The following is a 13,816-nucleotide window of genomic DNA, read 5'->3' as shown; positions in this document are numbered from 1 at the left end:
AAAAAAAAAAAAAAGACTACCACCAGTTAGTTACAAAATGTTTCATTTACATATATATATTAAAATACTAAATTCATCAGAAAAGAATTGATGATTTTTTTTCACTTTCATCGTTAAAGATTTCATTGTTTTAGTTTTATTGTTTTATCACCTATGAAGTTTTTTTCAAGGCAAATAAATTTGTGTGTGTTGGTATGCTGACACACATACATGCCATATAATATAAAAACTCCTAGAAAGAATGTCTGTAAAATAAGACCCCCTTCCCAGAGTAAAATAATACATAGATACTAGAACACATGCTTCACTTCTCTTCTCTTAACTTGTAGTGACAAATAGGTTTGTTTTTTAATTAAAAGAATGAGCTTGAGCTAAAGAGGTGGCTCAGCAGTTAAGTGCACTGAATACTCTTCCAAAGGACCCGAATTCGGTTCCCAGCACCCACATAAAAACTGTCTGTAACTCCAAGATCCGACACACTCATACAGACAGACATCCACCTACAGGCAAAATACCAATGCAAATAAAGTTTTACAAAAGAGGTTGTTGGCAGTAAGTTCACGTAAGTTTAGTGTCCCCTTTAATCACTCGTAAGGCATGATTTTCTTCCCTTCCTGCCCAGGCAGTCACTGTCACACTGTTGGACATTTTTGTGTAATTGATACTACACGCTGTCCTGTTTTTGGTGATTTCATTCATGAGTTTAGGGGAGAGTTTTGGTTGGTTGTCTTAGTTTTGTTGTCTTCTGTACTGAGCTAGCATGCCCTGTACACTACAGAACTACAGTTTCATCCTAAAGTTGTCATATGTTTTGATCATGTAAAGCAAGTCAGACTTTTTTTGGTTTCTTCTTTTGCAAAATTGTCTTGGCTAGTCTTTTGTCTGTTCTCTGTATGAAATTCAGAACTTGGATTACCTGCTGTTAGGTTTCATAAACCTTTTGGGGGTTTTAAAAGGAATTCCATTGAATTAGAGAATGTCTCTGTGAAAAGAGGTTCTGTTTCAAATAAATTGCTATGAATTGTATTTCCAGCTATTGAACTATAGATGAGCTACTTAAACTTGGTTTTGAATTTTAGAAATTACATTCTTCTTCTCATCCTGTTTAGGAAGATGTCCTTTGGAAGAGTCAGTGACTTGGGGCAGTTCATCCGGGAATCTGAGCCTGAGCCTGACGTAAAGAAATCTAAAGGTTGTATGTAGTAGTTTTTATTCTTATAGTAAGCTTTTGCTCACATTAGACACTAAATATGTAAGTGAAGGATTATTTAAGGTTTAAAGTGATTTTTAACTACCAGATTTTTTTTTTAACTCTCTGTGTATGGGAACTTTGTGTAAATACCTCTACAAAATCTCTTCTTTTGAGTAAAAAGTTATTGAACTTGACTTTGCTACTACAGAAGGTGCAGCAGGAAGGGATACATTGTTTTCCCTTTTTATTTAAAGATATACATCCAGTCTATGTTGGCCTTGTGTCTTATCCTGTTACCCTTTAGTTTATTAAATTTCCTCAGTTACGGAAAATTATTATGAAATATGAAGGAAAATAATAAGTTGAAATCCAAATCCTTTATATAACAGTCGGTAGAAGAATGACTTGGTCAAGACTTAAGCTTTAGTGTTGCATGAATAAAAACCGACAGACGGATATTGGGGTTCAAACTGAAGATGAGGAAAGCAAAGCAGTCAACCACTGGAGAGTTCTTACCTCTACCAAGGCTGAGCGAACCTGTGCTCAGCGTGACTGCAGACTGAGACCCTGAGCTCCTGTCTGCTCCCATCTTTATCTGAACACAGCAAGCACTTAAGCACTTTGCCCACTGAACCGTCTCCTTAGCTCTTCTTTTTTCTTTCTGTCTTCCTTTTTTTTTTTTTTTTTTTTTTTTGCAACAGAGTCTCACTGAATAGTCCTAGCTGGCCTGGATTTCACATACATCTGTCTTCTTCTGTCTCCTGAGTACTGAGATTAAAGGCATACACGATACACGCACACCTAACTGTTCTTTTTTTTTTTTTTTTTAAATAAAAATGCATTCTTTGTTACTGATTCCAGTTTCAAATCATTGGTTCACCCAACAAATTTTTGGAAACAAATGTGGATCCATTCAGATGACATCTAGAACTTGTCAGATACTAACTTTGCAAAAGAAAATGCCCTGCTTTATATATTTAAAATAGGAGCTGTTGTTATTCTTTTGGGTTCATAGCACTGTTTTCTTTTGTGCTTTATCTGTTTTTAAATACAAATATATATGTGCATTCTTAATGTAGGGTGTATGTGATGTTTAGATGTGTGAGTATGAGTATCTCCACCTCCTCCTCTGCATAGGAATGCATGCACACACTACCACACCTGGTTTTCACCCGGGTGCTGGTGATCGAACCCAGTTTCTCACTCTTGCACAAGTGCTTTACTCCCTGAGCCTTAATACAATTATATTTTGATAAAGAATTTCACTACTATTTTCATGAATGATCTACTTTTTTAAGGAAAAATGCAAAAGTTATTGAAGTAATATAGAACAAAGAGAGCTTGCTTTCTAGATGACTTTATTTACCTATATAATTGATTTATTTCCTGTTTCATCAGAGCTGTCTAAGATGTTTGGGTGAAGAGTGTAGAGAGTAAAGAAAATGTGAAACATTTTTTTTAGTGCTGGTACATGCTAATCAGTGTTCTACTAAGCTGCGCCCATAGCCAGCAAATGACTTTTGAGTTCTCTGTTTCTGTTCATCCTAATTATTCAATCTCATTCATTCATGCCATTCAATCATGCCATTCATTCTAAAAAACATTAAGTGTCTACTGTGCCTAGGAGAAAACAAGTGCTGTTTTCTCTACAACTCATATGACAGTGGAGGAGACAGTAGACAGATAAACGTCACATGCATCTGTTAAATACTTAGGTATGAGTGTAAAAGGCAGGATAACGGATTGTCAGAGAAGTGGGAAGTAGCATTTGAAAGGTAATATCCAGAAAGGTTAGCCTAGGCTCAAGGTGGCCCAAGGTTCCAGGAAGAGAGGGGTATGGGTCTAGCAGTATCTGGAGGGAGTAGAGGACTGCATTGAAACACAGCAAATGAGCAAGAGCCAAGACCAGTGTGTCCAGAGTAGATGGTAGTAAGGAGCACTGCGGAGATTAGAGGGCTCGTGGTCCATTGGATCAGAGAGGTGATGTGACGGGACTTGTTGAAGGAAGTGTTTTGGCAGCCATTTGTGCTGAACACAGCAGTTTAGGGAAGTAAAGAGGCTTTTAGTCAGTGTCTAAGTCAGGAATGGTGCTCATGAGCTAGGCTCAGAGTAGAAAAGCGGTTTGGTTTATGTTCTATTAGAGGAATAGGCAACAGGATTACATTTCTGCCAGCAATTCCTTCCATTAAGATGATTATCGGGTTTTGTTTGTTTTAATTTAAGGTTTATTTTATGTATATGAGTCTTTTTTTTTTTTTTTTTTTTGCCTGCAAGTTTTATGTGCATGCCTGATGCCCATGGTGGGCAGAAGAGGGGCTTGGATCTTTTGAGACTGGGGTTACAGATGATTGTGAGCTACCATATGATGCTAGGAACTGAACTTGGGTCCTCTGCAAAAGCAGCAAGTGCTCTTAACCTCTTAACTCTCCAGCCTGTTACTTCAACTCTTTTTTTGTTGTTTTTGTTTTTTTTGTTTTTCGAGACTCTTAATAAGACATTCCATGAAATCAAGGCTAGTAGTTTATACTGTTTGATTAAGCATGTCTGTAGACACTGCTGTGTCCTTTGGTTGTCAAGATGGCTCTTTAAATCACATGGGTTTTGGTGATCCAGGAGCATAGAGATTGATTGTTACATTCAGAAAATACTTCAGCCATCCTGAGTGCCAAGCACTATGCCAAATGTCATAGCTATAAATAAAAGGGTGTGGTCTGTCAGTTTTTCTCTGGCTTGGTTCCTTTCTTAAACTTCTGACCTGTTAAACATATCGGGTTAATTCCAGCATTATCTGCCTTTTAGATTTTTCTAATTATGTTACTCAGTTTACTTTTCTTGCCATTTCTTATAAACTGGAAATTATACGTTTTGTCAGAAAATATTTGTCTGTAGTATTGTTCAAAGATTCTTCCTGGTGGTGTGTGGCACACTCCTTTAATTCAAGCACTTGGGAGGCTGTGAGTTTGAGGCAAAAAATTGAGACCCCCGCCTAATATTGAAGTTATATATTAAAATACCACCTAAAAAGAGCTACAGAACATTTAATAGCTGTTTAGCATACAAAATAAAGGGGAGTGAGGTTTTACTTTTCATTTCCCCCTAATCCTCTACTGTGAAACAAGAATTAAGGACTGAACTAGAGAATGCATCATGGTCAGTGTCAGGTCCAGACGTCACTGCTTTGTCATGCTTGTCATCCACCGTCTTCCTTCCTACCTGGATAAAATCTCTCCTCGCTGGAACCTAGGATGCCCCTTCTGGTCGCTGTGGTGTTGCTCTCTCACAAGCCCAGCTCTAAAATTGAGCTATGCCTTGCAGTTCTAAAGTGTCTTCCTTCAGAGGAACTTCTGTGGTTGCTGCCCTGCTGTGGTCTGTGTGCAGTGCTTTGTTCCTCATTTCGGTATTCTTTCTCAGACTGCCTGCCCACAGGAGCCACCAGCATACTGTTGTATAGCTTTCCTCTTGCGTAATTGCAGCATTAGCACTGTGAACTCAGGGATGGTGTATCTTTATTTGGCAATGTATTCTGTTTCTAAAATTGTGCCTACCAGATAATAATCAACATTTGTTGATAAATTAATTTTTAAATTTCATTATGTGATTATGTGAGTGATAAAACTATGAGCTATATTTCAGAACAAAGTCATTTTTAAATTTGGTTGCCTTTTGCATAGACATGTAAGTTTTGTTAGTTTTTTTGTTTTTTCAAGACGGAGTTTCTCTGTGAAACTGTCCTGGAACTCGCTTTGTAGGCCAGACTGGTGTTGAACTCACAGAGATCCGGCCTGCCTCTTCCTGCTGAGTTGTGATTAAAGGCAAGTGCCACCCCCACCTGACTAGTTTTCTTATCTATGCATACGTAACTGTGTGGTCTGCAGATACTCAAAAGATACTGCTCTGGCCCTAAACAGTGAGAACTTACTAGAGTTTTCAAGCTAGTGTAGATCTTAGATGATCCACAAATGAAGAAACTGGGGCCTCAAGAGGTTTGTGGCTTAGATTAAACTGTTCAACTGTAATGAAATAGTCTAGCAAAGGCAACTAAAGGGAGAAAGGGCTTATACTGTCTCACAGTCAAGGGTACACTCCATCATGGCAGGGAACAGGAGGAGGCAGGAGGAGCTCGAAGCAGCTGGTCACATCAGATCCACAGCTGGAGCAGAGAATGGTAAATGCATGCGGGCGCTCAGTTCCTGTACCTCATCTCTGGTTCAGACTCCAAAACTCGAACCAGAGAATGGTGTCGCCCGCAGTGGGCAGGTCTTCCCAAGGAATTTGAGATTGTGTCAGGATCGACAGTTAACACTGTCATCACACATAGCAACTCCAGGGGTTTGACTCAGATTATCCTTTGACAAGAGTTTTGAGTTGTCCTGCCTTGCTAAGGACAACTGACTGAATTTTTGTCCTTTACTGAACTATAACTCTGATTTGACTTTTGAAATCCTGGTAAGAGAGCACAAAGATAAAGATTTAAGTTTTAAGAAAGATCCGGATGCTGGCAGGATGGCTCAGTGGGTAAAGATGCTTGCCATGCCAGCCTGGCAACCCGAGTTCAGTCCCCAGAACCTATGCCAGCTCCACAGAATTGTTCTGATTTCCACATTTGGGTCATAGCCCATTCTTGCCCCTCTCCCCCAGTAATAATAATAAGTATATATTTTAATTAAAAATGCTTGTGAATATCTTAGATGTTTCTGAAAATATGAGAACTTTTATTTCAGGACAAACAGAGTAAGTTATATTTCAAAAAATAGCAAGGGACTGGGTAGATGGTTCAATAGTTAAGAAAACTTTCTTTCTTGCGAGGGAACTCAAGTTCACTTCTCAGCACTCAAGGGCAAGTGACTTACAACCATGCATAATTTCAACTCCATGGGAGACAGAAGCAGGCAGATCTCTGAGTTTGAAGCCATTCTGATCTATAGATCAAGTTCTGGAACAGCCAGGGCTACACAGAGAAACCCTGTCTTAAAACAACAACTGGGTGGTAGTGGTACACTCCTTTAATTCCAGTACTCTGGAGGCAGAAGCAGGTTGATATCTGAGTTTGAGGCTAGTCTGGTCTAGAGTGAGTTCCTGGACAGCCAGGGTTACACCAAAGAAACTGTGTGTCTCAAAAAACAAACATAAAAATCATAAATCTTAATAGCAAGGAATTCAAAAATATGTGAGCTTGTGTCCCTTCAGTGGCACCCCTCCTTGTCCCTGTCTTTGGGAGAGCCCTTCTCCCAAACTGAACTCTGGACTCTGGTACATGGTTTCAGAGCTAACTGCTGGCCAGAAGTATTTTTCCAGTAGTAAAATTTGAAAGAAATTGTGCTGAAGAGAGAGAGATCTCAAGAAGACTGTCAGTCTGTAGGAGTGGTACTAAGAAGGGAATTTGAAGTGAGATAGGTGTTAGCAGGAATTAGAAGGAAGAGTCCAGCCTGAAGGTTGGAAGTCAGGCAGTTGCAGGAGAGCAGTGCAGTAGTGAGCACATAATTCAGCAGCTGGGTGAGATTTTAGTGCTAGCACTTTATTGACTCTGCTTTGCAATAACTGATGATCAGATTAGTATTTAACACCTCAAACGGAGGGCTGGAGGGATACCTGGTGGGTAAGAATGCTTGTTGCTCTTTCAGGAGACTGGAATCTAGTTTCTAGGATCCACATAAGGTGGCCCAAAACCACCTATAACTCCAGCTCCAGGGGATCCAGTGCTCTAGCTTCCATGGGATCCTACACCCACGTGCACAGACACATAGCAACAAATAAGTAAATTTTTTTGTTGTTGTTTTGTTTTTTGAGACAGTGTCTTTATTATGTAATTCTGACCGTCTTGGAACTTACTATATAGACCAGGCCAGCCTTAAATTGACAGAGCTCCACCTGCCTCTGTCTCTGATTGCTGAGATTAAAGGCATGTGCCTCCACTGCCAGGCAATTTTCTTTCTTTCTTTCTTTCTTTCTTTCTTTCTTTCTTTCTTTCTTTCTTTCTTTCTTCCTGGAAAACCTTCAATAATAAAAATTATTGAAGGAAAAATATCTGGATTTTGTATTTTTCTTGAATGGTATTTCTAGGCTCATTTTAGCTACTGAATTAATTAGGATCTTACCTGAAGAATTAATCTGTGGCTAGTGAGATGACTCAGGGAGTAGAGGCATTTGTGGCCAAATTTGACAGCCTTAATTCAGTTCCTAGGACACCCATGGTGAAAGGAAAGAACCTATTCTTCTAAGTTGTCGTCTGAGTTCTACAGTTAGGAATTCCCACCAGCTCCCACTAACCCCCAATAAATATATAATGTCTTGAAGGTGTGTGTGTTTTAGAGAAAAAAAATACTGTTCTTGCCTGTTGTTGCCCGCCTTCAATCTAACACTTAGGAGGCAGAGACAGGCAGATCTGTGGATTCAAAGCCAGCCTGGTCTACAGAGTGAGTTCCAGGACTACACAGAGAAATTTGAAGGAATATTTCAAACTGAAGAGAAAAACAAATTCATCCATCAGTCTCCTGATGTGTTGATAGATTCTTATACCAAACCATTATATTGTTTAAGGATTTGTTTTCAGTGATAGCTACAAGTCTAACATTAACCACCTTCATCTGCTGAGAGGAGTAGAAGAAAAATTCAGAATCCTGAAACAGCTATTTAGAAGCATTTTAAGTCACGATTTTCACGTTATTGTAAACATTGTGTTATAGAAATGATATGACTGTTTTTATTAATGCTTTTAATAGGAAACTAGGAAAGAATATCCATGTCTAAGAGACATCTCCAAAATCATTTGTAACGTAAAATTACATTAAAATCCATATTCATTTTGGCTTTGCTCACCAGGATTCATGTTCTCACAAGCTATGAAGAAGTGGGTGCAAGGAAATACTGATGAGGTGAGTCTTACAGAAGCAGGGAACCTACCCTTGTCTGAGGAAGGCTGCATGTCTCTTCCTGTGGTTCCTTGTTACACAGATGACACGTCAGTGCCCTCTTATTCTGGTTGTAACAAGGAAGGCTCCACTTAGCATTTAATAATTGCCCAGTGGTAACAGTAAAAGCATCTTCAGAGACTGTGATCACTGACACCGCCACCAGATCACTAATGTAAAGACAAAAGTGGAGATGTTTTCTTCGGCAGTTTCAGTTGTAGTTTTAGCAGGAATCGTGTGGAATAGTTAAGTACATTGAGAGATTAGAGTGGACGAAGAAAAGTGTTCTATTTTGACCTCAAACATAGAAAGTAATCACGATGTTGGCTACTCAGTAGCTGACTCTGTAAGACCGTGAGGTACATGTTAATATATCACACCAGCGGTGCCCAGATTCTTTGATTATATAGGGAAGGTACTTTACCCAAATGGAAGACTGATAGATGTATCTTGATTCTCCTAATGAAGGGTCTTTATCAACAATGTGAATAACTTCTTTCAGGCTCAAGAGGAACTAGCTTGGAAGATTGCAAAAATGATAGTGAGTGACGTTATGCAGCAGGCACACTGTGATCAACCGTTGGAGAAATCTACGAAGGTAAGGGTGACTTGCATTCTGACTTAGCCTTTCGTTGCTGGGGTTTGTTGTTGTTGTTGTTGTTTGTTTGTTTGAGACAGGGTCTTAATGTAGCCCAGGCTAGGCTCAAAGTCTTCTGACTGATGTCCACCTAGAACTTCTGATCTTCCCACTTCTGCATACCAACTGCTAGAATTATAGGCTGTGCCATCAAAACTGGTTTGTATGGTACTGGGAGCAACCCTTGGGCTTTGCGAATATTACAGAAGCACTCTACCAAGTGAACTGTTTCTCTGCCCCTGGCCTGGCTTTTGTAAAGTAAATAAATAAACAAACACACACAGGCACATATTTTGATTGTTTAATACTTTTAAAAAGAGGAGCTAGAATTAGGACTCTGTGCTTAAAAGTATATACTGCTCTTGCTTGGGTGGGTCCTGAATTTGGTTCCCCAAATCCACAACCACCTGTGACACCAAGTATGATGCCTGCGGATCTCCTCAGATACCTGCACTCATAACACATATGCATATATACATATATATGATATTAGGATACTTCTGTATCTGCCTCCGAAGCATTAGCTGCTATAGGAATTACCTTTCATCATAAGGAACTGCAAGACTGATGAACTAAACAAAATATATTTCCAGATAGTGGACAGTATATGATCTTCAAAAGCAGTAGAACTGAAGTGAATCCCTAGCCCACTGTTGGCAGTTGGCTTCTCAAGTAGAGAAGGCAAGTCTTAACAGAGCCAGATTTGATGAACTTAAAAATGAAAAGGAACATTTAGAGAGGAAAAGCTTGATGTGGTTATTTATAGCAGTTATGAAACGGGGCATCAGAAAAGAAGATGCTGTCCAGAAAAAAAAAGAGCTATAGAGATACTTGGGAAGGCCCTCAAGTCATTGACCAGATACCAGTCTTCATGGATGTACATGAAAATGCTTATCTCGGGGCTAGAGAGATGGCTCAGAGGTTAAAGAGCACTGACTGCTCTTCCAAAGGTCCTGAGTTCAATTCCCAGCCACCACATGGTGGCTCAAAACCATCTGTAATGAGATCTGGTGCCCTCTTCTGGCATGCAGGCATACATGGAGGCAGAATGTTGTATAATAAATAAATAAATAAATAAATAAGTACTTATCTCTAGGGAACAAACCCCCAAAAGTTAGATGTTGGCTGATATCCAAAAGATGGGGCCAGGAATAGTTGGTGTTTCTTCTGGCCACAGTAATAAACAAAGAATACTGAGCATTGGGAGTTATGTCTTACTGTTGGAGTTAAGTGAAGCCTAATATATGTCAACAAAGTTTAAAAGCAGTTTGGAAGGATCAGACTACACACAATTGTACGCCAAAACAAAAGTTGCCAGGCGAAGGTGGCGCGCGCACGCCTTTAATCCCAGCAGAGGCAGGTGAATCCCTGTGAGTTCCAAGGCCAGCTAGTTCCAGGACAGCTAGGACTGTTACTCGGGGAAACCCTGTCTCAAAAAACAAACAAACAAACAAAAAAAAAAAAAGTTAACCCTCTTTAAAGGAACGTAGCATAAAGGTAGAAAGAGAGAATTGACTGACAAAATTGCCCTGACCATCACAGCCCATTGTAGCATGTGCACCTACCCATACACATCATGCCTGCACACACACAAAATAATATTGAATAATAATATTGAAAATAATAATGATCATAATGATCATGGGAAGCCTTTTCTGAAGAATGGGTTTGGGGTTGGATGAGAGGGAAGCTGGAGGGAATGGGAGGAGGGGAGGAAGTGGAAACTGGATTTGGCATGTAAAATGAGAAAAGATAGGGTTTTTTTAATTAATTAAAAAATAAGCAAAATGTAAAAAAATAATAATGAACAAAATTTAAGAGGAATGTCAAGGCAAACAGTATAGTGGGGAGTAATAGAAGACAGGATTTAAAAACCAAAGTTCCTGAAATAAAAATTAGAGGTGGAAAATGACATTGAATGAAATCAGTTGCCATTTAGGAACCACAAGAAAACATTGACTCCTACATGAAGACAAACAGAAAAAAACTGGAAATATTTTTTAAAAATTGAGTAAAACAAATGCTATTAAACAATGTATGCCAGCTAACAAACATTTGAGGCACAAGTTGGGATACAGAAAAAAATATAACTAATGATTAAAATTTTTCAAAATTTGATGAAAACTAAATCTGTGTATACAGATTTAGCAAAAATTCTAATTGGTCTTAATAATAAAAACCCAGTCAGATATTAGGGGGTGAAAGCTGAGAGATCAGAGAAGCAGAGCAGTCAGCTACTAGACTTGGTGAGTTCTTACCTCTACCAATGCTCACATCAAAGAGGCGATCCTATCACTACAAAACCTCAACTGTATCTGAACCCCTGTCTCCTCCCGAGCCTTATATTCCTCTCTCTGCCCAGCCATAGCATTCCTGTTTCCACCTCCCCAGTGCTGAGATTAAAGGCGTGGGATCCTAAGTGCTGGGGTCACCTTTGTGTGAGCTCTGTTTCTCTTGTGTAGCCCAGGCTGGCCTTGAACTCACAGAGATCCCTCTGTCTCCTGAGTGCTGGGATAAAGGTGTGTGCCACCACTGCCTGGCCTCTCTGGCTCTAGTGGCTTAGAATAGCTGCAGATGTTTTTTTGGCTTTTGGTTTGTTTCTCTCTCTCTCTCTCTCTCTCTCTCTCTCTCTCTCTCTCTCTCTCTCTCTGTCTCTCTGTCTCTCTCTCTCTCTCTCTCTCTCTCTCTCTCTCTCTCTCTCTCTCTCTCTCTGTCTCTCTGTCTCTCTGTCTCTCTGTCTCTCTGTCTCTCTCTCTCTCCTGAGACAGGGTTTCTTTGTGGCTTTGGAGCCTGTCCTGGAACTAGCTCTTTGTAGACCAGGCTGGCCTCGAACTCACAGAGATCCTCCTGCCTCTGCCTCCCGAGTGCTGGGATTAAAGGCTTGTGCCACCACCGCCTGGCTATGCTAAAGATGTTATTACGTACAGGTAAGAACAGCAATCATTTCGTCAAATGTTAAGCAGGCCAGAAGATGTCTAAGTAGAAGTCAAACAGTGAAGGTGGCTTTTGGTGAGGAAGTTAAATAAAGGGATTTCTTTTTTTTTCTTCTTCAAGCCAAATAAAACGTGAGAGCGTTCATTTCCTCTGACAAAATAATTAAAATCAATTTAAGGAGTTTTTTTCAAGCCAGTTGTGGTGGTAGAACTTGGCTCTCAGGAGCCTGAAGGTGAAGGATCATAAATTTAAAACCAGCCTATACTCTATAGGGAGTTCAAAGGATGCCTAGCCGCATAATCCTCTAAAAGATAAAACAAGACAGACAACCCGACTAGACTTTTTTTTTAATTAAAAAAATGTTGTCACTTTTTGGATGATTTTTTTTCTTAAAATTTTAAAATTTATTTTGTGTGTGTTTATGTGTTCACATGTTTATTGGTTTGCATGTAGAGGTCATAGTTTGACATCAGGCGTCTTCCCCAATTATTCTCCACCTTATCTTTTGAGACAGGCTGTCTCACTGACCCTGGATTCTTCTGCACTAGCTGTTCTGCAAGCCCCAGCGATCCTCCTGCCTCTGCCTTTCCTTCGCATGCCACTGTGCACGGCTTCCCTGGGTGCTGGGATCTGAACCTTGGTCCTCGTGCTTCTCCAAGCACTTTACCCCGAGCCATCTCCCCAGCCCCACCATATACAGTTTTTATGTGCACAGGAATCATCTGCCAGGATATGCCATATCCTCAGTCATAAAACAGATTTCATTATTGTAAATGAGTGAAACCTACGTCTGTTTTCTGACATAAATATATATATTTATTAAAGAGCCTCCCCATTCAAGTACTTGATATAGGTCCAGCATTGACCTTGCCCCGCCTGTTGTTAGCTGTCCTTCTGTCAACACTGGTTCATACACTCGTAGAGTACAGCCTCTTTTCTGTGTAAGTGTACCAGGCTTTTTCTTTTAGGCTACCAACCAGCTCCCAAATCATGACACACTATTAGTTTGAATGCTCTGCCTAGCGTAGGCTTGTTTCTGGCTGGCTCTTTTAACTTAAATTAACCTGTTTATCTACCTTTTGTCTTGGGGCTTTTTACTTTTTTTTTTTTTCTGTATATCTTATTTTGACTGTTTCTTGTGTCTGGCAAAGATGCCTGGCTTCATGCCCTGGGCACCTCCCTCATTCTCTCCTCCTCCTTCCCCTCCTCCTGAGCCTGGATTTCTCCTCCTATCCTCTCTGCCTGCTGGCCCCACCTGTCCTTTCTCTGCCTAGCTGTGGCCATTCAGCTCTTTATTAGACCAGTCAGGTGCCTTAGCCCGGTAAGGTAAAACATGCAATGCATCTTTACATAATTAAACTAATGCAGCATAAACAAAAGTAACACACCTTTACACAGTTAAAGAAATATTCCACAGATAAACAAAAGTAACACACCTTTACACAGTTAAAGAAATATTCCACAGATAAACAAAAGTAACACACCTGTACACAGTTAGACTAATGTTCTACAGCAGAAACAAAAGTAACACACCTTTACACAGTTAGACTAATGTTCTACAGCAGAAACAAAAGTAACACACCTTTACACAGTTAAAGAAATATTCCACAGATAAACAAAAGTAACACACCTTTACACAGACTAATGTTCTACAGCATAAACAAATTAATACATCTTTGCCCAGTTAAAATAATATTCCACAACTATAAAGATGATCATTTTTGTCAAACCTTAAACAGTCAAGTCCCTTATCTACCAAGTACACAGGGGGACACATTTAGGCCAAAGAGAATTAAAAGAACTCCTGGGACACTAAAAATTCAAAATTTTCATAAATCAATTGGTGGAGGACTATGTCAGTCAATGCCTCCCTTGCCAGGCTACTAACCCAAAAAAGAAAGAGCCCTCTCAAAGCAAAAAGGAAAGTAAAGGTAAAGTTGTATAAAGAAGTACAAGATGGTTATTTTGTGATTCTCCATCATTACGTTGATGATCAGATGTTGGAAAATAAGGAAATGTTTAGAAATCATTTTGGAACTAGATGTTTAAAAAATTGAGGATCTTTATTTGAGCATTGTGTGTTCTTATTTTATTCCCATGTGATTTTCATCTTTATGATAAATGTGTGTGTGTGTGTGAGGGGGG

The 13,816-nt window shown here is 39.6% G+C and overlaps 1 protein-coding gene across 1 annotated transcript in view; it reads left to right on the top strand.

The window, feature by feature from the left end:
• Akap10 (A-kinase anchoring protein 10) overlaps window positions 1-13,816 on the top strand; it is a 63,226-nt gene that overhangs the window by 46,378 nt on the left and 3,032 nt on the right. The window contains exons 11-13 of the mRNA XM_050163608.1: window positions 1,114-1,192; window positions 8,012-8,064; window positions 8,603-8,698. Of these exons, the coding sequence (XP_050019565.1) occupies window positions 1,114-1,192; window positions 8,012-8,064; window positions 8,603-8,698 (228 nt within the window). The remainder of the gene's footprint in view (window positions 1-1,113; window positions 1,193-8,011; window positions 8,065-8,602; window positions 8,699-13,816) is intronic.

Source organism: Alexandromys fortis, unplaced genomic scaffold (assembly GCF_014885135.2).
Source record: "Alexandromys fortis isolate MF-2015 unplaced genomic scaffold, M_Fortis_MF-2015_v1.1 scaffold_149, whole genome shotgun sequence".
Taxonomy (NCBI): domain Eukaryota; kingdom Metazoa; phylum Chordata; class Mammalia; order Rodentia; family Cricetidae; genus Alexandromys; species Alexandromys fortis.
Note: the sequence above shows the minus strand (reverse complement) of the source record. Positions and strands in the feature narration are given on the sequence as shown.